Below are 25,046 nucleotides of genomic sequence, written 5' to 3'. Positions count from 1 at the left end.
TCAGGTGGAAAGAGAGGGAATTCTGTCCATGTTTTAAAGTTTCACCAAAATGGTTATGATTTGAAAACAACTTTCAGGGGCTTCCCTGGTGGCACAGTGGTTGGGAGTCCGCCTGCTGATGCAGGGGACGCGGGTTCGTGCCCCGGTCCAGGAGGATCCCGTGTGCTGCGGAGCGGCTGGGCCCGTGAACCATGGCTGCTGGGCCTGCGCGTCCGGAGCCTGTGCTCCGCAACGGGAGAGGCCACAACAGTGAGAGGCCCACGTACCGCAGGGGAAAAAAAAAAAAAAACTTTCAGTTGCTTACTGAGAGACAAAAAGTCAGCCCCAGATATAATAATCCTACCAAAAAAAGTACCTCTACAAGCCTGGCACCGACAAAGATAGTCACATTGGAGAAGGAATTTCCTTTCAGAAGTTTGCTACCTACAACAGTCAACATTACCACAGACTGGCACAGAGAGATCTGAATAATTCATTGGGGAATGTGAACCTCAACTGCTCTCCACCCATCACCTGTCTCAGGCCTCCAAGGACCATGAAAATCAGGAACGCAGAAAAACGCTTTTGCCTTTCTGATGGCAAGGAATCAGCTAAAGCTCACTACAGTGTCCATTTGTAGAGCATTTACCAGTTTACAAGGCACATTTATAAGCATAGTTTCATTTAACACCGACAATCTCTCCACGAAGCAAGTGTTATTATTTCATATTAAAAGAAACTTGGGCCTAGTAAAAATGTATGGTGCACTTTGACATTTCCCGTTACAGACACTAGGTACGGAAGTCACACTCTCTAAGGTGTCACCTTCAACATAACTGAAAATGACACTAGAGGGCATTTGGGTTTTAGGTCCCTGTAAATCAGGATGAAAAACCTTTCAGAAGAAGAGAATGACAAACTTATGGTTACCAAGGGGGGAAGGGGGGAATGCAATGAACTGGGAGACTGGGACTGACATGCATACACTACTATGTGTAAAACAGATAACTAATGAGAACCTACTGTATAGCACAGGGAACTCTACTCAGTGCTCAGTGGTGAACTAAGTGGGAAGGAAATCTAAAAAAAGAGGGTATATATATATATATATATATATACACGTATGACTGATTCACTTTGCAATACAGCAAGAAACTAACACAACGTTGTAAAGCAACTATATGCCAATAAAAATTAATTAAAAAAAAAAGAAGAAGAGAATGAACGATGTGCTCTCAGAGAGATTAGAACACATCACCCTGGTCACTGAGACAAGAAGGTGACCCTTACCCTCTTTCTCCTTTTCCTTTTCTTCTTTCTTACTCTTCTTTGTGGACGACTTTGACTGTGTTGTGGCTTGTCCAGAACCAGTGGCCACAGGGGCTGAGGAGGAGGAAGCACTGGAGGGCCCTGCCGAGGCCGCCAGTGCAGCGAGGACTTTGCTGCCGCACAGAGCACAGGAGAGCAGCTGCAGCAGCACCGGAGACACGCCCTCATCCACCAAGAAGCTGACTTGGAGGAGGAAGTACAGGACAGCTGCAGGCAGAGGAGACAGGGGCTCAGCTCTGACACAACTGCGAGACTCACACACAAGAACGGGAGCACCTGCTCCAGACGCCAGGGCTGCCCTACTCCCACCACCTCCTTTGTCCAGGTTCTCTGCTGGAAGTTCCCAGAAGAATTTACACCCTCTTTGGAAATATCTGACAAGTACTGCAACAACTACACAGAGGCTGGCTCCCAGCCCCCACTCCTGTGAAGAAGATGATTCTCCTCCTTAGCTGACCACAACAATATGCTTGTTGTCGTCCCACCGCACCCCACATTTTGTCTATGGACGCTTAGCAATCTTGTAAGTTTTTACTTGTCTTCTTTGCTGGGCAGAGTTCTGTCTATCTTGCTCATGGCTGTATCTCTAGAACCCAGTTTAACGCTTGGCATATAGTGGGCTTTGATGAACAGTTCTTGAAGGAATGAATGAGTAACAGCAACCAAAAGGAGAAGCACTGCTTACAGTCATCTTTGATGCAGAATTTCTGCCAGTTGATGGTTCGCTGGGCAGCAATCTCTGCACAGGCTTTCAGGTGCTCCATCTGAAATGGAAACCAATCACCAGAAACGACCCACACCCGCTGTCTTGAGGGGTCATCACCTCAGCTTTGGACTACAAACCCTCGCCCTCTGTGCAAGGTTGATCGGTGCCCCGGTGAACCTGGGGCCAAGGCCCAAACACTGAGCCTCCTACATTCAACGTCCCACCACACAAAGCCCTTTTGTTTTCAGGGATTCTTCAGACCACTCAATAATGCAGCAGGAAAGGTAGGTCATGACATAAGACACTACAATCCAGTTTATTTTTTTCTTGCTAAAAGCATAATAGTAAGAACACTGGATTAGGAGTCTTTAACACTGAAGATGTTCTTCCTAGATGTTCCTATGCAATATATTCAATTTACTCCCCAAAGTCAAACAACTGATCTTAGGCGATAATACATCATTTCTTTAGTATTCAGGGACAAAAATGAGAGGTGCACAAATCCCGGGTTGATCCTGCCCACGACATGAGCAAATGACACTGGTAAAAAGCCCAAGCCACCCCTCCTCACAACAGAGGAACCACTGCCAGGTGGGGGCGGGACCAGGGAGGGGCAATCGCAGACCCTGAAGCCAAGTGCATGTGGTATAGCACCCAGGTGGGTATCATGGATCTACCCTGCTCGCAACCCTGGCCACGATGTTCTCAAAATACCGAAAAGCCCTGTGTGTGCTGCTCCATCCTATTACCCACTTGGCTGAGCCTCGTCCACAGCCTCCCCTGCCCTACCACACCACCCAACACCGGCCGTACCAGGCTGATGAGCGTGTCATACTGCAGGGCGGAGCCAGAGCTGGCTGTAACCACACTTGCCCGGAGGAAGATCCCCTGCTCCTCCAGCAGCTTCTTGATCCCGCGCACATGGGAGTCGAGGGTGTGCAAATCCCGGAGCTGGCGGTATTTCTCCTTTGACCCACAGATGAAGAGCAGAAGTTTGCGGACTTGCCGGCGCACAAATGGAGTTTGCTGGATCATCAGGTACTTGAGGGGAGAAACGACACAAAGAGTCAATGACTCTGGAACTGTATCTGTACCAGCCACAGCGCCTCGGGTTTTCATGAGCTGTTACTAAAACCTGGTAACACAGACCAAGCTACTTCCTTGCTGTCAAGCTAGGCCCTGGTGAGCTTTAGTATTCCTTACAAGGACCAGCAGAAAGACAGGCACAGAAAGGAAAACGTCAGAAAGGGAAAAGGAGCAACATGCCTGCCACTGCTCGTGGAGTACCTAGGAATCTATAGGAGGCTGGTCTGCACTCCAGCCCACCCAGAATGAACGCGTGAGGAAAAATAACATTCAGAATCTCTCTTTCAGGTAAAAGAGGTGGGGAAGAAGCTGCGCCGTTACATCTACATGACTTGAAATGGCTGTTTGGGGTTTGCTAACATTATTCTTCCCAGAGTTAATCTCATGCTTGCTGTGCAGGTTATTCAGCCATTTCCTCTCGGCTCCAAAGCCACCCCACCACACCCTGCTCTGTGACGTCCAGTCCAGAACTAAAGCTAACTGCGCTGTTTCTTGCCGGCTGGTCCCCTCTTAGGTTCTGCCAGTGGGGAGCACTGGAGGGACACCAAAAGGCAGGAGGGAGAGAAGGGACTTGCTCCTTCCCACCTGCCTGCCGTCCTAGGAGCAGCCCTTCACCCTAGCGGCCTCCAGCATCTCTTCAACAGTCAAGGACAAACCAGGTCCGGGCGGTCCTATTCAGCGGCTTCTTTTAGAGCTTCCAGACTCCACCACATCACACCCCTTCCGGGCTCCTGAGGTGCGAGCAGCGGCAGCCCCTCCTCAGCTCCGCCGGCCTCTCCTCTGCACTCGGGGGGCTGCTGCTGCTGCTTGCGGCTACTACCCCTGTGTTACCACAATGTTCCCTTTTTATCTCTGCGGTTCTTCAGTGGCTGCTTAACCAATTCTCTATATTAAAATCTCTCAGTTCATTTAACTAGTATACTTTCTGTTTTCCAGGCAGAGTCCAAACTATTAAACTTGTCCATTATCACCACATGTGGGCGAAGGTAAGTGTAGAGAACCAAACACTAAAGTGGATGGCTTGCTCTGACACACATCTTCCACAGTTTCACCACATAGTACACTCTGGAGGGGCAAGACCTAAATGGTGGGAGGGACTCTGCTGGGGGAAATACCACATGATGCTTAGGATGCAAGGGAGCCACAAAGGCAGTCACAGCCGACGTGTCCTCTCCTCGACTGGGACCTTCACTTACCTCTGAGAGAAAGTAAAACCACGAATGATCAAAGACAGGAGGTGGGATTCGAGAATTGGTGTCAGCGATCTTTTTGATCTGGTATGGCAGCCTCAGTACCATCTCTGTGAGAAGCTGAGTGTAGGCCTCAAACACATCAGCAGCATGGCCCTGGGAGAAGAACATTTGTATAAGAACCTGTGATTGACAATTTCCCGACCGCAGTTAGGAAAAAGGCTGGTCTATTGCTCACTAGGAGAACCTCACACTGGAGATGGTAAATGGCACCTTTCAAAGCTGGAGCCTTCACCGACGGATAGTTCAGTTTACAAACCCAGGAAGACCCCAGGCTCCCGGGGGTAATTTCATTATATGCAAAGCTTATTGTGGAGGCAGATCTCACTGCTCTTTAAAGTTCTAACATTTCACTCTGGTTTTTGACACTGGATTGATTTTACTCTGCTTACACAAAAATTAGAATAGGAAAAAATTGAAAAAACAGTAATGGAGAAGGATTTCTGACTTTCTATGAGATGTATTCCATTCCCTAGAACCAAAGCTTTCCATGACAACAAGAAACATTCGTGTAACCAAGGGGGTGTCAAAGATCACTAAACTCAGTCGAGATCCTGGGCCCACACACAGAGGCAGGGGTACCGAGAGATTGAGGACAACGGAAACAACAGCTATCCTACAACCTGTGTGGTCCCCAGGAAGACACTGTGAGAGTTTGGGGGCATGTGTCCCACATATTCAATCACCAGCTGTTTATCAGATCTATGTCAAGCACTGGGCGTGTGAAGAGAAATAAAATATGGTCTTTGCTGATAGTCTGGAGGGGAAGACTCCACATGTGTGCACAGGGTGCTCTGGGACCCAGGGAAAGGCCATCTCGCTCTGACAGCAGAAAAGTGTGTTCTGGGAAAAGATCCAATACTTGAGCTGGGTCTTGAAGAAGGGCTAGGAGTTAACTAGACAGGGGAAGGAAGGGATGCAGAAGGAGAGGAAAAAATTTCTGAAGGGACAGCATGTACGCTGGGAGAGACACACAGATTAGCAGGGCTGCATGCAGGGGTGTTACAGTTGATAAAGTAGAGAGTTAAGTAGATAGCTGGATCGGCAAAGAACTTTTTGGCTGAAAAGCTATGGAAAACCACTAGAAGGTTATACAAAGAGAAGGACATGACCAGATTCACAATTTGTGCCCTGTTATACTCCCATACTATTCGAAGCAGTCCTGAGTATGCAATAAGCAGCACAGCTACCCCAGGCCATCTTGCTCCACTACGTGGACTCCTCCAATGGAACAGAAATGGTAATAATAATTAACATTTATCGAGCACTGCTATGTGCTAGGCACTGCGCTTTACAAACATCACCTCATCCAATGCTCACAACAACTCTATAAAGCAGATACTATGTGTATGCTCATTTTCCAGGTGTGCCAACTGAGGCTTACTAAGGTTAGGTAGAACTTCTCCAAGCTTCATGGCTGGTAAGTGGGAACACTTGTTCCTGAGGGACATGTTCCCAGACTCACCTGACCAGAAAGCCCATCTTCTAAACTAGGGCATCCTGTAACAGCAGGGGGAGTATGTGACATCCTCGGCTCCTTCAGCGCTACTCACTGAGACTGAAGAGGACAGTGCCCTAGATGAGGGACAGGAGTGGTTCACTGCCCGGGGAAGGACCTCACCTTCACATACTGGCGGAGGAAGAATGGGCTCATGTCGGGTGGGGATGACGTAGTATGTGGTTTCAGCAGCTGGCTGGTAGCCACGGGTTCCTCATCGTTCTGCTGGCTCTTCCAGTACTCCAGCAGGGACTTGAGCACGTGCAGGCAGTAGTCCACAGCGCCAGAGCTCAGTAGGGCTGCTGCTGTGGCACTGGAGATGAGGGAAGATGACTGGGGAAAAACCAGGGAGAAGCTAAGAATGGCCTGCAGAACAGTGTGGCATTCAGCTGAGTGTTGGGGGTAGGAAACGCACTCACAACAGCCTTAGGAGAAGCTGTCATGGAACTGAGGGAGTCAGTCTCTTGAGTTAAAAGTTTCCCGACTAAGGGCTTCCCTGGTGGCGCATTGGTTGAGGGTCTGCCTGCCGATGCAAGGGACACGGGTTCGTGCCCCGGTCCAGGAGGATCCCACGTGCCACGGAGCGGCTGGGCCCGTGAGCCATGGCCGCTGAGCCTGCGTGTCCGGAGCCTGTGCTCCACAACGGGAGAGGCCGCAAAAGTGAGAGGCCCGCATACCGCAAAAACAAAACAAAACAAAACAAAAAAAACGTTTCCCGACTAACTCAAACATTTCCCCCACTCTTCTGAAGAGCAGCATGGCAAGAGAGAACAAAGGAACACCAGTTCCCAAATCTAAGCTCCCTACACATATGTGCCAGAGGCCAAGGAGGCCAGGATGAGATAACCCTTCCACCTGCAGGGAGGAGTTTTCGCTTTCTCCTTGGGCAGCTAGAAAAGAAGCCCATTTATGTTAAAAAGAGAGAAAACTTTCCACTACAGGCACTTCTTTGCAGCCCCACCCTCCTAGTAGGGGCTCTTTCCATAGAACCAGCTTCCAAAGGAGATGGGGTGAGTGATCACATGAACAGAAAAGCGGGAGAAAAGCTACTGTAAATAAAACCATTAGGAGAGCCTGGCAAGCCCCAGCCACCCACACAGCTCAGAAGCTCATTAAGATTGGATGCAGTTCAGCCCCATTTCTACCTTCTCTGCTTTGTGTTAATCTCCTTTCCACCACACACCACTGCTTTCTCTCTGCTCTATTACCATACCTTATAGTAACATACAGGAGGGGAATCCTCTTAGCCACTCTGCGCCTTGCAGAACAGTCTCCTGCTTTTCAATAATGGAACTTCCAAACGCTTTAACCGCCCCCAGTGGAGGGATTGTTGGAAAAGATCAGAGCTTGGAAGGGACCCCGAGAAAGGTAGATGCTCTGCCCCTGAGCAGTGGCAACTTAGAATGTTACTGCTCTCAAGCGACAATGGCCTGGCTCTAACAGAGGCCTCTGCCCACTGTCCGAGTGCCAACCAGACAATCCTCTTTCCTTTCCCCACACCCATTAGCCCAAAGCAAGATACCTCGCATATGGAAGACTTGGATCCGGATTTGGTCCTGGACATGAAGACACTCAGGAGTCTCATCACCACCAGGTGGACCTCATTCAGGGCACTGCGTTCGTTCTTCTTGGAGACGTCCTGGGGACAGAGGCGGAGCCCAGAAGACCACACTTACTTTAACCTTGAGGCGTCCTCTCAACAAGATTGCCTCACTTGGACTCAGAGACAAAACAAGCTCCAATGTACCTGTGGTCTATATGTGGATGATCTAGAGTCTGATACACCTAGGAAGCCATGTTAAGATACAAACAACCAGTTCGTTGTTTTCACCCTGTGGAGCTACAAAAGGTCTATGAGGGCAGGGACTTGGTCTTGTTCCTCATTTATAGCCAGAGCCAAAAGTATGCCAGGGCCAAAGCAGGCACTAAAAACGTTTCTGATGAATCAACACAACTGGAGCCCCCAGTGGAGGGTCACCCCTTGAAACTAGGTGAAGTTCCTCTAAGAGAGGAATGAAAAACTGAAAACTGATCTCAGCCAATCCCTGCCTCTCACACAGTATGACTCTCAAATTTCACCTTCTTATCCATGCCCAGTTCAGCAATAAGCTGGGAGAGCAGGTTGTCCAGGGCCCCCTTGTCTTTCTCATCTTCTCCATCCAGATCTGTAGTAAGCATCAGAATGACCTGGACGTCAACAGAGAGATAAAACATGAAAGCCAATTCCCTAAAGAACAACAATTCTAAACACAAGGTGTTTCAGAAGAAATCCCAGTCTTCCTGACTGCCCTGTCAATCATAACAATAATCCATGAAAAGGTTCTCTAAGTCCTAAGGTAACCAAAGTTGAAGTGTCCAGAGTCAGAAGAGTCAAATTATGGCATATGCTACCCTTGTCATCACAGAAAATGTTCTGCAAAACTAATTGACTAGCCTACACTATACTATATCCAACCAAAGTGGCTTAAGAAATGGCACTATGGTATTCTAATTAAAGAACAATTTTGCCTAAGACGAAGGGAGCTAGTGGGAGAACAGCTATCAGACGACACTCTACTACTAATATTAATAAAGAGTTACTAGGGCTTTCCTGGTGGTGCAGTGGTTGAGAGTCCGCCTGCCAATGCAGGGGACATAGGTTCGTGCCCCGGTCTGGGAAGATCCCACGTGCCGCGGAGCGGCTGGGCCCGTGAGCCATGGCCGCTGAGCCTGCATGCCCGGAGCCTGTGCTCCGCAACAGGAGAGGCCACAACAGTGAGAGGCCCGCGTACCGCAAAAAAAAAAAAAAAAAAGAGCTACTAGACACTAAGAATCTCTGGAGCAGACTTTTGTTCCTGGCTCTGTCAATAACTAGCTGGATGGCTGTAGAAAATTTTTAATTTCATTCTCTGATCCTCGGCCTTCTCATCTATAAAATGAAGGGCTATAACTTGCAATTCAAAATTACATCCATTATTCTATGAGCTAATACCAAACCAAGTCTTACAGAGCCTCAGAAGGAGAGCTGTGAGCATGCTTAAGGATGGTCCAACTCTGATGTGACAGACCCAAGTGAACTGAGGGATACCTGCATGTATGGAATGGCCCGGACACCTCCAACACTTCGTAACTGGGGCAAAGTTTGCAGTAGTCTCTCCAACAGCATCAGACGGACCATGTGCAGCCTATAAGACCAGGGAAAATACATGAAACATGAGCTAATACACAAACACTAACCAGCTGAATATAGTTCTTTCCTCCTGCCACTGACGTAAATAAGGAAGCTACTTCTTAGGAACAATCCTAGAATTAAAAAAAAACAAAAAAAAAAAACTGTTAAGACATGCCTTTGGTGTACCAGCAACATAGAAGGAAAAATCTCACTCTGTTAAAGTGGAGCAAAACTATTCCAAGAAAAAAAAAAAAAAAAAAAAACTATTCCAAGATACAACTGATGGTACTGAAAACTTACTACAGGAAAGTTAAGATATTTCTCAAGCAACCAGGTCCTAGCTGTTCTCACTATTCAAACCAAACCTTCAACAGTAAGCTCTATGGCTTTTCCCAACACATGGCCCTATTCTGCCTCCAGGCATTATTTTCTGGAATTCTCCCGTCTACAAATTTTACATCATCCAATTGTATAGTGACCTAGCCCTTTTTTCTTGCTTCCCAAGTCCTTAGGAAGGCCAGTCACTGCTTTGCCCTCTCACAGCTTAGTCATCATTTTTCCTAGTATAAAATTCAATCTCAGCATTAATACTAGAACCGTGAGTTCTCCCATATATGCAGTTGGCCACTACCTAGCCTTCTTCATCTGCAGATATACAGCTGGGCTTCTGTAGTATAACAAATGTGTGTTTCTGGATCTCTAGTGAATATGCTGATTCAAGAGGACCAATATGAAAATTAATTAGGGTCTTGTCAACAAGTGGGTTGGCAGTCTCACCTAACACAATCTTACACAGATTAACAGTGCATTTGCTAAATCAATTCATGATTCACTCTCAAAATTAATAAACCATTTTGCTTCATTTTACTTTACGTGTGTAAGAAACCACATGCCTTCATATTTTTTAAGTGTGATTTTCATGCATTCCATATCCTAGCAGGTATCCAGAATATTTTCAGTATAATAAAAATCTGAATGAAAATAGAGTCTTGAATAATAAATGACAATTGTTCTAAAAAGAACTTGAAGGAATGAGCTAAACAACCTTCAGAATACAGTAATACACAAAAGCCCAGGCATGCATCTTCAATAATTAGACCAGCTGTGTGAGGACTACAAATGAATAAAATTGCTCAGGAACAGATAAGGTACAAGTGATGAAAGGTGAGATGACAGCAGCAGCTTAATACTTTTAGGATAAAACATAACAAGTTCTGAGATGGATTAAAATCCTCAGATTTGGAGAACGTGCATGTGACTATATACAGAAAGGAAAGAGCCAACATAATGAGTAGAGTCTGGATCTGGACCAAGATCATGCCAGATTACTGACTTTTCAAACTCTTAAGACACTAGTACTCTTGCCACTTAACAAAAAAATTAAACAGTGTACCAAAGTTACAATTCCCGCCTCGTGACAAAGTAAAACCAATTCAGTTATTCTATTATTTAAAACAATAAGTTACTTAACAATTCTTTAACTAACTTATTCCTGAAAAATACAGTTAACTTAAAACAACTTTAGAGAATTTCATTAGCAATATGGCTAGGTTACCTAAATTGACCCTCCAGCTAAAAACAAATGAAAATCCTAAAAAGATATAACAACATTTTCGAAATAATGAGTCTCAAGAAATTTCAAAGGATCGAAATCACATAGAATGTTCCCCAACCACAGTAAATTAAACTGTCAATCAATAATAGAAAAATAATTAGAAAATCCCCAAATGTTTGGAAATTTGGCAACATATTTCTAAATAGCCCATGGGCCAAAGACTAAATTACAAAAGAATTTAGAAAACATTTTGAACTGAACAGCAATGAAAATACAACATATAAAAATATGTGAGCTCCAGCCAAAGCAATGTTAAAGGGAATTTTAGAGAGAAATATATAGCTTCAAATATGTATTGAAAAAGAAAGGTTTAAAATCAATGATTTAACCTTCCATCTTACAACGCTAAAAAAAAACCCAGAAAATTATCCCCCCCCCGCCAAAAATTAAGATACTAAAACAAAAAAGTTAGTAAGAAGAGAAAGTAAATAATCAAGAGTGGAAATGAAACAGAAAGTAGGCATACAACAGAGAAAATCAAAGCCAAATGTTGGTTCTTTGTAAATAAAGTTGATAACTTCTAGCAAGACTGACTTTTTTGGGGAAAAATATTTGTTACCCATACTAGAAATGAAAAAAGGTATACCACTACAAATCCTAAAGACATTAAAAGGATGATAAGGTATATTATGAACAACTTTATGCCAGTAAAATGAATGAATTCCTTGAAAAGCACAACATACCAAAATTGACACGTGAAGAAACAGTAATAATTCTGTGTCATTTAAAGAATGAATCTATAGTTGAAAGTCTTCCCTTAGAGACCCAGGTGACTTCACAGCTAAATTTTTCCAAGAATTCAGACGAAATAAAACCAATCTTACACAAACTCTTGTAGAGAACAGAGAAATGGGAAACATGTCCTCACTTACTTTATGAGGCCAGAATAACATGAACACCGATACCTGACAAAAACACTTCAAAGAAGAAAACTTACAGGCCTAAATAAAATATCAGCAAATCAAACCCAGTGATGCAAAGGGTAAGACATCACGATTAGGTGTCCCCAGAAGGTTGGTTTGATAATGGAAAATATCAATTACTGTAATTTACAACCTTAAACAGAATAAAGGAGAAAAACATATAATCAACTAAGCGCCACAAAAGCAACTGGAAAGCTTCAGAAACCAACCCAAGATAAAATATCTCCCAGCAAACTACTAACAGAACTTAATTTGATAAAGAATATCCTAGGAGGGCTTCCCTGGTGCTGCAGTGGTTGAGAGTCCGCCTGCCGATGCAGGGGACATGGGTTCGTGCCCCGGTCCGGGAAGATCCCACATGCCGGGGAGCGGCTGGGCCCGTGAGCCATGGCCGCTGAGCCTGCGCGTCCGGAGCCTGTGCTCCGCAACGGGAGAGGTCACAACAGTGAGAGGCCCGTGTACCACACACACACACAAAAAATAAAATAAAATAAATAAATAAATAAAAAGAATATCCTAGAAAACCTTCTAGTTAACATCACACTTCATGGTAAAATAGGAAACCTTTCCTCCTGTGTCTGGGAATGAGGTAAGGATTTCCACCATCACTACTTCTCTGCTACCCAATACAATAAGGCAAGAGAAAACAGTTAAAAAGTGTAAAGATTGAAGGGAAGAAAGTTGAATGTCATTATTTACAAGAGACAAGATTGTTCATGCAGAACCTGTGGTAAGAATTAATCTAATTACCAAACCCATAATTAGGATTAATCTAATTATCAAAACCGATAATTAGAATTTAAGTGAATTTAGAAAGATCACAGAATACAAGGTCAAAATAAAAGCAATAATGAGCTCACCAGCAATCAAGAAATTATTAGGCCAGGAAATGAGTGAAGACAGAAATCCAGAGGGGTTAGCAGAGCCCTGAGACTGATTTCAGGGCATCCGAAAACTTGAGGCTATGATGCTCTAAAGGCAACTTGTACATCAGGGTGCTAGTACCTTACAAGGCGTCTGGACTAGGAAAAGACGCCTAGAATCTGCCCCAAGTGAGGAGGGTCTTCTAAGAGAATCTCATAAAAAAACACAGAAGGCTACACCCTGAGTTTAAAAGTAAACAAATATACCACTTCCCCCCGTACCACTTTTTCCCCATCCAGGAGTCTGCAAAAAAAATTAGCTGACTCAAATCCTGACGCTGAGACAAAAGGAGGAAAAAAAGAATCAGCTGCTGAAATATAGTCTAATCTATGTATCTTTTTCCTTTTGGTTAACACTTTTTGTGTCCTATTTAAGAAATCTTTGCCCACCCTAAGTTATGAAGATATTTTGTCTTCTAAAACCAGTACGGTGTTACCTTTTGTGCTTAAATCCATAGCAACTGATTTTTGTGTATGATCAGGTCAAGACTCATTTTATTCCATATTAATTTCCAACCAACCTATTGCCATTGATTGAAAAGACCATCTTTCTTCCACTGTACAGAAGTCTCATCGTGTCATAAATCAGGTGACTATGTATGTGTGAATCTGTTTCTGAACCCTAGTCTGTTTCGTTAATCTATTTTGTCTATCCTTGCACCAATATCCCACTGTCTTACTGAGCACAGCTTTATAAGCTACAGTTGTGTGGTCCTCTAATTTTGTGGGTTTTCTTCTATATTGCCTTAGCTAATCTTAGTCCCTTGCTCTTCCAAATAAATGTTAGGATCAGCTTGTCAGTTTTGACACACATATAAAGCCAGCTAAGATTTGTGACTGGGATTATACTGAACCTGTATCAATGTTAAGACAATTGTTATCTTTATAATAATGAGTCTTTCAATCCATAACATGGTATATCCCTTCATCTATTTAGATCTTCTTTCATTCCTCTCAATTAGCTTTTATAGTTTTCAGTGTAGAAGTGTTATATATCTTCCAAACCTATAACTATGTATTTGATGTTTTCTGATGTCACTCAAATAAATCTTAGGAAACTATAAATAACTAAGCAGAGGAATTTAAAAAAGAAAGAAAAGAGATATTAAGATATCTGAAGAGAATATGATGGTCTAACATCTACTGAAGTCCCAGAAAGAGAAATAACAGAAAATGAGGCAGAAGCAATGCCCAATGAGATTAATGAATGAGATATTTGAATGAGATTAATGAATGAGAAGTTTCTAGAATTAATAAAAGACACTAACCCAAACATTCAAGCAGAACAAATGTAAAGAAATCCATCCTAAACCTATCCTAGTAAAACTACAAATAACAGTGACAAGATAAAGACCTTAAAAGCAGCAGTAAAGACACTGTTTTCAAAGAAGCAATAATTGTAACAGCAGGTGACATCTCATTGGCAATAACAATGGATACCATTTTCAATTCTGGGAGGATAAAACCATCAACACAAAATTGTATACCCATCAAAAATACGTCCACAAAATGTAAGCTAAATAAAGACATTTCCAGACTAACAAAACCTGAGATTTTGAAACCAGGGGACCTCCCCTAAAGGAAAATCTAAATGACATACTTCAAGAAGGAAATGATCCTAGATGGAAGGTCTGAGATGCACAAAGAAAACATGGGCATAGAAAGTGGTAAACACGTGAGCAAATCTAAACAGACACTGACTACGTAAATTATGTAAAAGAGCAATAGTATCTTGAAAGCTTTAAAAAGACTTTTCTGAAAACACACAAATATAATTGCTTAAATTGATAAGAATGAGCAAAGTATTCTAAGGTACTCATTCAGAAAGAAGATATAGCTCTTAGTTAACTTTGGTTTGGTTAAGTATGCATGTTGAAGTGATTAGTATAACTACTAAAAGACTGGAAACAGAGTGAACGACCTCCAAACTTGCAAAGTTGGGGCAGGGGGGAATGAGAAAAGAGCAAATCAACCCACAAGAGGGCTACAAAGAAAAAGAAACACAGAAACAAGCAGAACAAATAAGAAGCATAAAATAAATTCAAATATATCAGTAATTAACATTAGTTATAAACAAACTTAACTGTTCTAATTAAAAAGCAAAGGTAGACTGGATTAAAAATATTTTGAAAAATAAACTTCAAAGAACCAAAAATCACAAAGATCACATTATCTGAACACATGGAATTAACCTAGAAATCACATGAAGAGGAAAAAAAAAGATTAAGTAGAAAATGCCTTTTAGGTTAAGCAGTTAAGAAACAAATCCCATCAAAATATCATCAGTTAACTGAGCCAGAGGTCATCTTCCCCAAAGGGATGCTGCAAGAGTTTAAGTGGAAGGACACAGGGAATAGAGGAAACACTCACTGATGCTCTCCCAAAATGTCTCCGATCCCTGACTGTTCAGTTACCTCTTTTTCTGATAGAAAAGAAATCATTCAGTTCAAAATACTGATTTCTGCACTAATGCAATAACTATGGGCCTCACCAAATTTAACGAACATTGTATCACGAGTATATTCTTAGGTTTCTTTCCTTCCTCCTCTTCTATTTCTCTAGTCACCTCTTGGTTAAGAATACATTCCTCCACCAATCCAGTACCAAACACCACCAGAATTTCTTCAGGGGCCTGGATTAGGACTTTATGGATTACTTTCAATATGCCAAATGCCCCACCACTGGTATTTCTAGTCATAAACTTGTATTTGCTGTTTGATCTCTCTATTACCTAATAAACATGCTGAACAAGCAGTTATTTCTAGTATTTACTTAATCACTATCACTTTTGAGCCCAGAACAGTGTCACTTGTAAAGAGAATGCTACAAAATGAGTGTATGGTTAATGATGAAACAAGAAAGATTTGACTAAGGAGGATACGTGTTTTTACGACAATCCCTTTACTAAGGGATATAGGGGGGCCCTACGCGAAGAACCACTTTCTATTCTCTCTGCAATTGATTTGATGAAATTCTAATTAGGACCAGAAGACAGACCTAGAACACTTCTTAAGGTTTTTACACTGTTTCACGAGTCTATTACCTTTACATTTCAAAAGAAATAAACTGTTATCACCACTCCACCTCCTGCAACTGATCCATCATCCTATTCCTGAAACATTCTCCCCTAGGAAAGCCTCTTGAGTGCAAGTGGCCAGCTCCTGACCTGTTGCTAGCGTGGACATCTCCTTCCCCTTCCCCTTCTCCTTCTCCCTCGGAGCCATCTCCTTCCTGATGTCCGGTGGTGGTGCTGATGGCGCCAGTGCTTGAACTGACACTTCCTGGTCCAGCCGGATGCCCCTCTGCTGTGGCATCACCATAAGCACTGCTCCGGCCAGATACTAGAGGGAAATGGTTTAAAAAGTGCAAATCAACTCCCAAAGCACAGTGGAATCCAGTGCATTCTGAAGTCAGCAATTACCTGACTGGTAGCTTTAGAAAATTTTTTTCTTCTGTGTGAAGGTCAATAAGGATTGAATTCACGATTTCGGTCCCACAGGACTAAATGACTAAATGACTCTTCTGGGTACCCAAAGAACAGAAGATCCATCCACAAGAACAATTAATCTCAACTGTGGATAAATTTCCATCTCATACTCCAGAAGAAACATATACTGATTTGGGAATCTCAAAATTATCAGCTACTCTATATCTCTTCCACAAAAAATTTTCATACCCAATTTTTAAGCAGAGACTGATTTTTGAGATCAAACCCAAATGGCTTGTCATGCTTCCTCATTCTAGAATCCCAACCCCCACCAGCTAGTACAGATGGCCTGCTATATTAATATACCAGATCATTAACAATGGGACTGCCCAAAATCTCTTCCCCAACAGAAGAAGCAAAAACCACCATAGGACTGATTTCAAAGTCATACCATAATTGTTTTCAATTAATCATGATTTGGGATTATGTATGTCATTTCTTTCTTCCACTAACAGATAATTAAACTTCCCCTTGCTGAAACCAATCCTAGGGCCCAGGCAGGGATTTCTATTTTGTCCCCACCCTCTCTGCCCAAGGATATCAGGACCTCCAGCCACATTACCACTGTGCTCGCCAGCCACCGAGTCCACTGCACTTCCCCCGCTCTCCGAGCCCACACTACCACCGTGGTCAGCAGGGGAGGTCCGAAGGGTGGAACCATCAGTTGCTGCTGTGCTGCCCTCGTCGTCTGAGGCTGGAGCTGAGAGAGTAACGAGAGCTGTTACAGGTAAAAACCCCTCTTCGGGGCAAAAGCATCAAACTACATAGTGCAGAAGACACAATGCAGTTTATACATCCTGTTGTCAAAGAAAAAAGGGAAGGATTTGCTTTGCTGGTTAATCACTAACAGGAACAAACACTATACATGGTGCATTGCAAACAGTACTTAGACAGAAGTGAAAACCCAGTTCACTGGGCATTTCCTTCGCTGTTACATCACAGTGCAAGTAAAACAGTGCAGGGATTCAAGAAGAATCTGTGACATGGACACTCAGTTTTCTAGCTAAAATGCTTCACGGTCACCATAGTCTAGGTGTTACTGACACCTGCTGAGATTGGAAAATAGCCATTACCATTCAAAAGCATAGATTCTGAATTTTCATGAGATTTGTTTTGCAATCAATTTATGCTTATGCTAGGAAATCACTTATCATGAGCTCTCAAATCAACCCTGTCTGTTTTTTTAATCAGATGGTCCAGAGGGGAGCTCATTCGGAAATTTCAAACTTCCTAATCATCCTCATCAGATGCTAATAACGAAGCAAGGAAATTCCCCAGAGACAGCCACAGCATCCAGGATCAGGGCTGAGCTGAGACAGGAGGAAAATGCTGGATGAGATACATGGGGGAGAAAAGCCAAGACAGCCACAGAGCACAGTAGGAACATAACTGGCACAGCACAACAGTGACCCCCAAGCCTGAAATGACAGCAGCTAAAGAGACCTAAGGAAAGCAACAAGCCATGACAGCAGGCGAGAGGGGACAGCCAGTTTCTCCCTTTCTTATCTATCCAAGATAAAACGCCCAAAACAAAAAAACAAAGAAAAAAAAAAAAGAAACAAATAGAGGGACACATCAGTCTGAAAACTCTCAATCAACCCTTAAATTACTCAGGGGCTGATTTTCCAGTAGATTGTTCAGATGTTCCATCCTCCTCTATTTGGTCCAACTCTCCGCTCAGGACATATTTTTTTTCTTATCAGATTAGGAAAAGTGATTGAAAGTACACACAAAATGAGGTCTGAAGATTTCCTATGCATTTGAATTGTCCATAAAAACCCTACCCACCAAGCTCAGATCCCACGCTGACCTGAAGTGTAACTCAGCTTCTTGTAGGTTCACTTTTATTTGCAGATGAAGAGAAAAAAGTTAAAAGGTTTGAGCTCCATTTCTTGTCTCCCTTTTGAAACTGTCTAAAATGTTAGAACTCTGGTGAAGAACCCTGAAAGCTGTGATTTAAGCTCTAAAGCCGATCAACCTGCAAGCTGTTCTCTTGGCCTTTCCTTGGGGAATTAGCTGAAGCCAGGCAGCATGCAAAGTGTAGGGAAGCAGAGCCATGAATGCCTTTGCCAAGCTGCATCACTATGCCTTCCACACCCGCATTTCTAAAGCAAAGGCACAAGCAGGAAGTCCAGGATGGCCTGTCAAAGCAGCTGCCCATTACACTCTCACAGCGTTGGAAACGAGGCCTGAGGGTCCTGGGGCCCTGAGCCGCGCTCCTTGCTGTGGACAGTTACCTGATGCTGTGGTGTCAGAGAGGGTTCCTGCGTCCAGAGAGGAAGAGCTGGGTGCCTGGCCGGACAGCCCCAGGCTCTGCAGGCCCAGGGCACTGCTGCTGCTGCCTGGGAAACAAGTGGAGAGTGAGCACAGCATCCCCTCCAGACCCCATCCACAGCGCCGCTTGGCCACCTGCTGCCCTCAGGAGTCTAAACTCACCAGCGTGTGACCCCCTTTGGCCTAGAGGAAGTTACTCAACAGCCATTGCTGTCCACCCACCAAATTTAGTTACAGAGACGGTGGAAGCCTTCCTTCAGCTCAGGCAGGACACAGGCTGGAGGAATCTAACAGATTTGGGAGGAAACAATCCAAAAGACCAAACTAACAGAAACTATGAGATTGGCTCCCAGACTAAAAATCCCACCGTGATCCCTCTCACTCTCCACCTGTATCTCTGAACAGCTCTCACCCAGATCAACCTCTCCCCAAATCTGGGGACGAGCTAAGTCAGCTGGATATCAGTAACTGCCAAACCCTCTTTCCTGTGCAAGGCCAACGGGCCACTGTGTTCCTGGCATTGCCTTCTACCTTGCTGGTCCTGCTGCAGGCTCAGGGCAATGGCTAGTTCAACCATGGTCTCGTCATCTGCATCAGGCGGGATGTCCAGCATGGGGGGGAAGCCCTCTGCGCCTGCCAGCAGGGCCTCCAGGGGAGAGGGGTTGCCATTGTTGACATTTTCAGCTGTCTCCAGGACCATCGACTCAGACTGCAGAGAGAAAGCTCTGTCAGTGTCCCGTGGTAAACGGCAGCTTGTGGAAGTCCACTGAATAAGAGCTAGAGGAGAGTTCTGAGGCTCCTCCTCCCCTCTCCTGCTGCCAGAGACTCACCACCATCTCAAAATCTCCATGGTCCACCTCACTCTGTTCCTGGCTTTCCTGACGGATGTGACCACCATTCGGGATCCCTGACGACTGCATTTTCTCATCTGCGTCATCATCGTCATCATCATCCTTGTCTCCTGAGTCAAAGAAACCCCAGTCACCTGAAGGTGCTTGCTCTTTCCTCCCTCGGCGTGTGGTAAGATAAGCTATTACATAGCAAACAAAAACCAAGACAAGCAAGCTACCAGCTAGTGCCCTGTGCTTTAGAGATAAATTCCAGGGAGCCGTGCCTGGCCTTGTTCTCCTGCTTCCTGGACCTAGCAGGATCTGGGAAGGTGGGGCTGGCAGTGACAGCCTGCTCCACTTAGGAGAAGTCTTTTCCAGCTGATGAAGGAAAACAAAAACAAAAACGCTTGGATTCCATAAAGCAGAAAAATCTAAGACCAGCAGGTCCCATGAACTTGTGCCAACCCTCAAGAGACCTGGACAAGACAGGGAAAATAATACAATTGAGATGTTTCTCTATTATCTGTCATGGCAGCTTGGAGTGTTATCTTACTTTTTTTCCCCCAAAACAACTGGGTCAGTGAGATTTTCACACTACATAATCATTAAGAGAAGAACCAATTGTGATGTGAAACCATCGAATAAAAGCTGGTTCTTTCAGCACAGCACTACAGGTCCTACCCGGACCAGCTTCTGTATGAAGGGGAAAAGCCTTCTAAAAAGGGAGAAGCCCAGGTTAGACTCCTAATTATCAGAAAAGGATGGAGACCTTGCCTTCCACTCAATGGGCTGAAAAAGTATGTGGACATGACCTTAACTGGAAACATAAGCTATCCGGACTCTAGCTTCTCCACAGAGAAAAGATGCACAAACTGTTGCCTGACTCATCAAAAGCTTAAGATGAATGATACTCAGGGAAGGTTGTCTGAAGGTCGTGAAGCTGCATGCGCTCCTCTAAACCTGCACCAGACCACACAGTAGCCACAGCCACTAGTTACAATGTGGCTAGTCCACATGGAGATGTGATGTTAGCGTATATAGTATGCACTAGATTTTTTTTATTATTGGAGTATAATTGCTTTACAATGTTGTTAGTTTCTGCTATACAATGAAGTGAATCAGCTGTATGTATACCTACATCCTCTCCTTCTTGGACCTCCCTCCCACCCACCGCTCCGCACTAGATTTTTAAGACAGTACAAAAAAAATTTTTAAGAATGGAAAATATTTTACTAATAATTTTTTATATTAATTATGTGTTGAAATAATATTTTTGATATATTGAATTATCAGTAAGTTAATTTCAAATATTTCTTTTTACTCTTTATCATGTGACTAAAATAAAATTTTAAACTATATATGTGACTTTCATTGGAAGTTTAACTTCTGAGCTAAACCAAGTAACCAGAGTTACACAATATACTACTGCTAAGATTTAGACAATTGGTAGAACTGCTTTTCCTAAAATGTTAAATGCTATGTCCTTGACTTGTATCCAAGTGTATCAAGAGGGAAATCTCTTGTGAAATTTGCTGTCAATCTTATTGTAGGTAAGTCCCCTGAAGATCCTACCCATTAGGCAACAAAATGGACCCTTAATGTAAGAGCTTTCATGCGGGGAAATTTTTCATTTCCTGAAAAATGGTGGGTTTTTTCTTTAGTCACTGTGATTTTTGAACTGTTCTCATTTTATTTTCACTCTGGCTTTTGGGAAGCTTTCAGCCAAAAATAAGATCTTCACTTAACAACCAGGTAGGACTTTGTGACGTAGATTTTATGTTCTTGGCTTGATTTTACTACTGTACCTTTATTTTCCTCTGGCCTCGATTTTCCTTCTTTTTATTCTACTTACTATGCGTTTTTTATACACCACCTTCAATTCTTCATGGAACAAGGCGGCGTAAAACAATGGATACATAACCAGAAGTCTCCAGGGCCTTGGTCAACATGAGCAGCACGTCCTAGTGCTTTATTTCCCTTCTCCCCCCGCCACACTTGCACAAGCCTAAACCCAGACCTCACATTACCCATTGGAGTGTTGCTTCGAGGGGAGGAGGGCAACGTCACATGTCTCCGCTTGTTCCTCGGCCTTAGGACTCGAATTAGAGCTTGTTTACAAGAGAAGCTCACAGCAGGATCCTGAGGTTGAAAGGAAACCATCATTCTTAGGTTTTAATATTATTCATGAAACTGCCTATAAACACTTTCCTTTCTTGGACAATCACATGCATGTGGAAGATCTGCCTGCTCTCACCTGCAACCTGCTGAATCAGGTCAGCAGTTAAGCCCATTTCCCTGACCTAGCATAGAGAAGCCCCATATGCTACATTCTTGTATCTTAGTTCCTGGTAATAGACTGGCAGGTCATTTGGCCCTGAAGTCCCTTTGGCTGTCTACAAATTGATTTTGGCTTTTCATCAGATGATCAGGCTCACTTAGCTCTGTTATAAAATCAGTACTTCCAACACTAGCTTCTATGCCAGAGTCACTGGAAATAGATCTTGATGATGTTCCTTCAGGTACTCATTTAATTAATACTTACTTAGCATTAACTATGAAGCAACCATCAGCATATTCCCTGGGGACTCAGCACTGAATAAAACAAACCAAGTCCATTCCCTTTTCAAACCTTTCTTTCCATGGAATGAGTAAGATGTTAAAGGTTTTACTGATATGTAAAATTCTTAATTCCCATTACACTCTCCTTTAAGTCTGTTTTATTTCATTAATTAGCAAACTTATAAAAAAAATTTTTTCCAGACATTCCCAGATAAGGATTATCTGGGGTTGTAATGATACGTACAGGACACAGTAGCATCTGCATGTATATCTTGGATGCTGTATTAATACAGTCCAGCTCACAGGTACAGTAGCCATGGATAATGTCTACCAGAGCATTAACGGTAGCTTCAATATGAGTTAGGCCTAAAGGGGAGAAATAGATGGTGAAAAAACTTCTAACTACTTGACAGTCAAAGACAAAAGTACAAATTCTTATGCCCACGTAAAGGTCAAGCTAACAAGAAAATGACAAGCACACACAGCAAAACAACACACACACGTAGAATGTAGACTGTAGGCATTGTTTGTGATTTGTTTTATTAATAGTCTCCTAAATCTCCCAAACTGTCTCCAAAAGCCTTTCCAAATATCCTGCACCACAGAAATAAATAGGTGTCTACTCTCTACGGATATCAAGAGACAGGACAGAGAAATGTGAAGAGCTGAGCAGAGTCTGAATGTTCCCTACTATCTCCAAACCTTAGGTGATAAAGATGACCCTAACAGGCCTTTTGGGTTTACTGCCCAAGCAATGTCCAAACACAAATGAGTAATAGGGGTCCTTCTACTTTTCTAGATTGCTATTCAGAACCTTATTACTCTTCCACCTAAAAACCTTACTGTGAAAAGTTAGATACCAAAGGCAGCAGTAGCTTAGAAATAAAATAATTCTCTAGCATGATGTTTTTTGGGTTTTGTTTTAAATAAATAAATTCACTTATTTATTTGTTTGTTTATGGCTGCACTGGGTCCTTGTTGCTGCGTGCGGGCTTTCTCTAGTTGCGGCGAGTGGGCTTCTCATTGCGGTGGCTTCTCTTGTTGCGAAGCATGCTCTCTAGGTGCGCGGGCTTCAGTAGTTGAGGCACACGGGCTCAGTAGTTGTGGCTCACGGGCTCTAGAGCACAGGCTCAGTAGTTGTGGCGCACGGGCTTAGTTGCTCCGTGGCATGTGGGATCTTCCCGGACCAGGGATCAAACCCGTGCCCCCTGCACTAGCAGGCGGATTCTTAACTACTGCGCCACCAGGGTAGTCCCCTCAAAGACTTTTTTAAAAACAATTATAAACACCACTAAGGACACACGCACGCACACACTTCTTTATGTGAAGTATTCAATCCGACATGAGAGATACAAGAAAGTCCTACTTCTCTGCTACACTGCTAAATTCCTCTATCAGGAACATTGATCTCACAGGCTTCTGTTTCCTAAATATTCACTACATATCCACTCTGGAAGAGAAAGATGATGAACGCTAAAGGTGAAGAGTTCAATCTGTTCCAAGAAAAAACTTACATCAGGCTTCACTATCAAGTATCCCTTTTAACATGATACCTGGCAGGCAGGCAGGTGCCAAGAAGGCATTCTTGGGTTTGGATGCATGGAGTTTCCAGAAGTGGTTCACCAGCTGGGTGATGAAACTACAGCAGTCTCCCTCCAACTGTTTCTGAGGTTCTCTCCCCTCATCCGCTCCTTCTAAGCAGGAGAAAAAAAAATTATTAACGATGGTAAATCTAAGATGGAATTTAATTTGTTTTAAGGTTAACTCAGGTCAAGGAAGCTTGCCTGGGGAGGGAGTTTCAAGTGGGGCCCCAGTCAATATGCCAACTATCCCTAGACTCCAGCAGGCACATCTAGGAAAAAAACAGTCTGGGAAAGGAATATCACAGAAAACATTGTATGTTAGAATTAAGTAGAAGGGGAGCATTCAGGAGCTTACAGCAGATTCAGAGATCTCAGGTGCAACTGTTCAACTTCTAAAAGCTAGGGGAACATCTGCAATTTTCTAGAATGATTCGTGAATTATAGTATTAGAGGAGGAACAGGATGATGACAGCATATGGAAATATGTAAATAACAGAACTGTAAAGGCATCAATAAGCTCTATTTGATGAAAGCAAAGCAGGTTTGGTACCCAGCCAATGTGAGGAGAGAGGAGGAAATAGAATCAAGCACTGAGAAAAGCTACAGATATTAATAAAATACTGGCACGAAATACAGCACGAAAGCAAAAGACATGATCCTATTACTTTCAAGCAACCAGGGCACAAGCTTAACTTTACCCTGAAGATCTTAAAGAAGTAGTAAATTCGGAGACAGATTATATCTGATGTCCAGAGCACTAAATAAACTCAAGAGCAATCCAAGGAGTAAGTACTGGAAACAGTATTTACTTAGAACGATACAATTTTAATGTCAAAAGCCCTTCAAGATATAAAGACAAGAGAGTAAAATCCCTGTCTCAGAGCATGATGTCAGTCAGAAGCCAGTGAGAACAAGAAGAAGATGAGAGAGTAAAGAAGGTGGTGTAGCAAGCAGATTTCAGGACCACGGCCATACAGGCCAAGTTCACCTGTTTCCATCTGGGGCAGCTTTGACTCCGTAAAGTGGACAAGGTTATTAGGGCGCATGATGGCAATGGAGCGAGCTGTGATCACCAGCCTCTGGAAGACCTCAGGGTCCAAATCCTTGCCTTCTTTGCTGGATGTGTTGAGACACTGCACAGCTTTGCTCAGCAAGGCCTGATCCTACAACAAAAGAATCACAGAGGATGAACCAAAAGCAAGGAAGGCCTGGGCGCTAAAGCACAGAGGAGAGGGGAACCGACAGACCATCAGGCTGGCTACCTCCTCTCAAGAGAACAGGTTAGTTACCACTGACTACCTGGAACAAACCTTCAAAGCAGCCCAACACAGTTCAACTTCTTCATATAATAAAACACTAAAGACGCTTAAAAAAAAAAAAATCAAAAGCCATGAAATCAGTACCGAAGTATGATAGGAAAACTAGAAATACCAGCCAATTCTCCAGAGCTACATACAACATCCCGGATCTCCTCCCTATGGAAGTCATTTCTTCGCAGGTTCATACCAAAGCTATGTTTCCAAAACCGCCTTTCCTTGACAGGTTCAGCAGGTTAGCTCGCACTTCTCAGCTCTCTGGGTCGGAGGCACCAAGGCATCTGGGCTGGCGGCTTCCTCCTCACGGATCTGAACTGTCAACAGTCTCTCCCATTTTTAGAAACTGGCCTAACTTACTGCCTTCAGTCGCTACTTACTTTTATAGGTGAGACCCTCTCTCCCCAGATTTCCCCCTCAGTCTCTCCAACAACCACTTACCAAATTCATCACAAGCAAGTACACCTCACTGAGGGCTGTGGCACAGCTGCAGGAGTGGAAACACCAGGAGCCCTGACCTCCTGAGTGACTTCCCGCCCC

At 43.5% G+C, this 25,046-nt stretch overlaps 1 protein-coding gene across 2 annotated transcripts in view; it reads right to left on the bottom strand.

Annotated features, from left to right (window-relative positions):
- UBR4 (ubiquitin protein ligase E3 component n-recognin 4) overlaps positions 1 to 25,046 on the bottom strand; it is a 126,912-nt gene that overhangs the window by 45,243 nt on the left and 56,623 nt on the right. For both annotated transcript variants that reach the window (XM_060141264.1, XM_060141265.1), the window contains 17 exons: positions 24,182 to 24,356; positions 23,164 to 23,304; positions 21,855 to 21,976; positions 21,079 to 21,190; positions 19,052 to 19,182; positions 18,753 to 18,930; positions 18,185 to 18,289; positions 16,510 to 16,647; positions 15,627 to 15,801; positions 8,916 to 9,012; positions 7,928 to 8,035; positions 7,371 to 7,487; positions 5,972 to 6,181; positions 4,297 to 4,446; positions 2,828 to 3,055; positions 1,994 to 2,072; positions 1,270 to 1,515 (listed from right to left, as the gene is read on the bottom strand). In XM_060141264.1, coding sequence (XP_059997247.1) covers positions 1,270 to 1,515; positions 1,994 to 2,072; positions 2,828 to 3,055; positions 4,297 to 4,446; positions 5,972 to 6,181; positions 7,371 to 7,487; positions 7,928 to 8,035; positions 8,916 to 9,012; positions 15,627 to 15,801; positions 16,510 to 16,647; positions 18,185 to 18,289; positions 18,753 to 18,930; positions 19,052 to 19,182; positions 21,079 to 21,190; positions 21,855 to 21,976; positions 23,164 to 23,304; positions 24,182 to 24,356 — 2,512 coding nt within the window. The remainder of the gene's footprint in view (positions 1 to 1,269; positions 1,516 to 1,993; positions 2,073 to 2,827; positions 3,056 to 4,296; positions 4,447 to 5,971; positions 6,182 to 7,370; positions 7,488 to 7,927; positions 8,036 to 8,915; positions 9,013 to 15,626; positions 15,802 to 16,509; positions 16,648 to 18,184; positions 18,290 to 18,752; positions 18,931 to 19,051; positions 19,183 to 21,078; positions 21,191 to 21,854; positions 21,977 to 23,163; positions 23,305 to 24,181; positions 24,357 to 25,046) is intronic.

The sequence above is a fragment of the Lagenorhynchus albirostris genome, chromosome 2 (genome assembly GCF_949774975.1).
Source record: "Lagenorhynchus albirostris chromosome 2, mLagAlb1.1, whole genome shotgun sequence".
NCBI classification, from domain to species: domain Eukaryota; kingdom Metazoa; phylum Chordata; class Mammalia; order Artiodactyla; family Delphinidae; genus Lagenorhynchus; species Lagenorhynchus albirostris.
The sequence above is the reverse complement of the archived record's forward strand: the minus strand, read 5'-3'. Positions and strand labels throughout refer to the sequence as shown.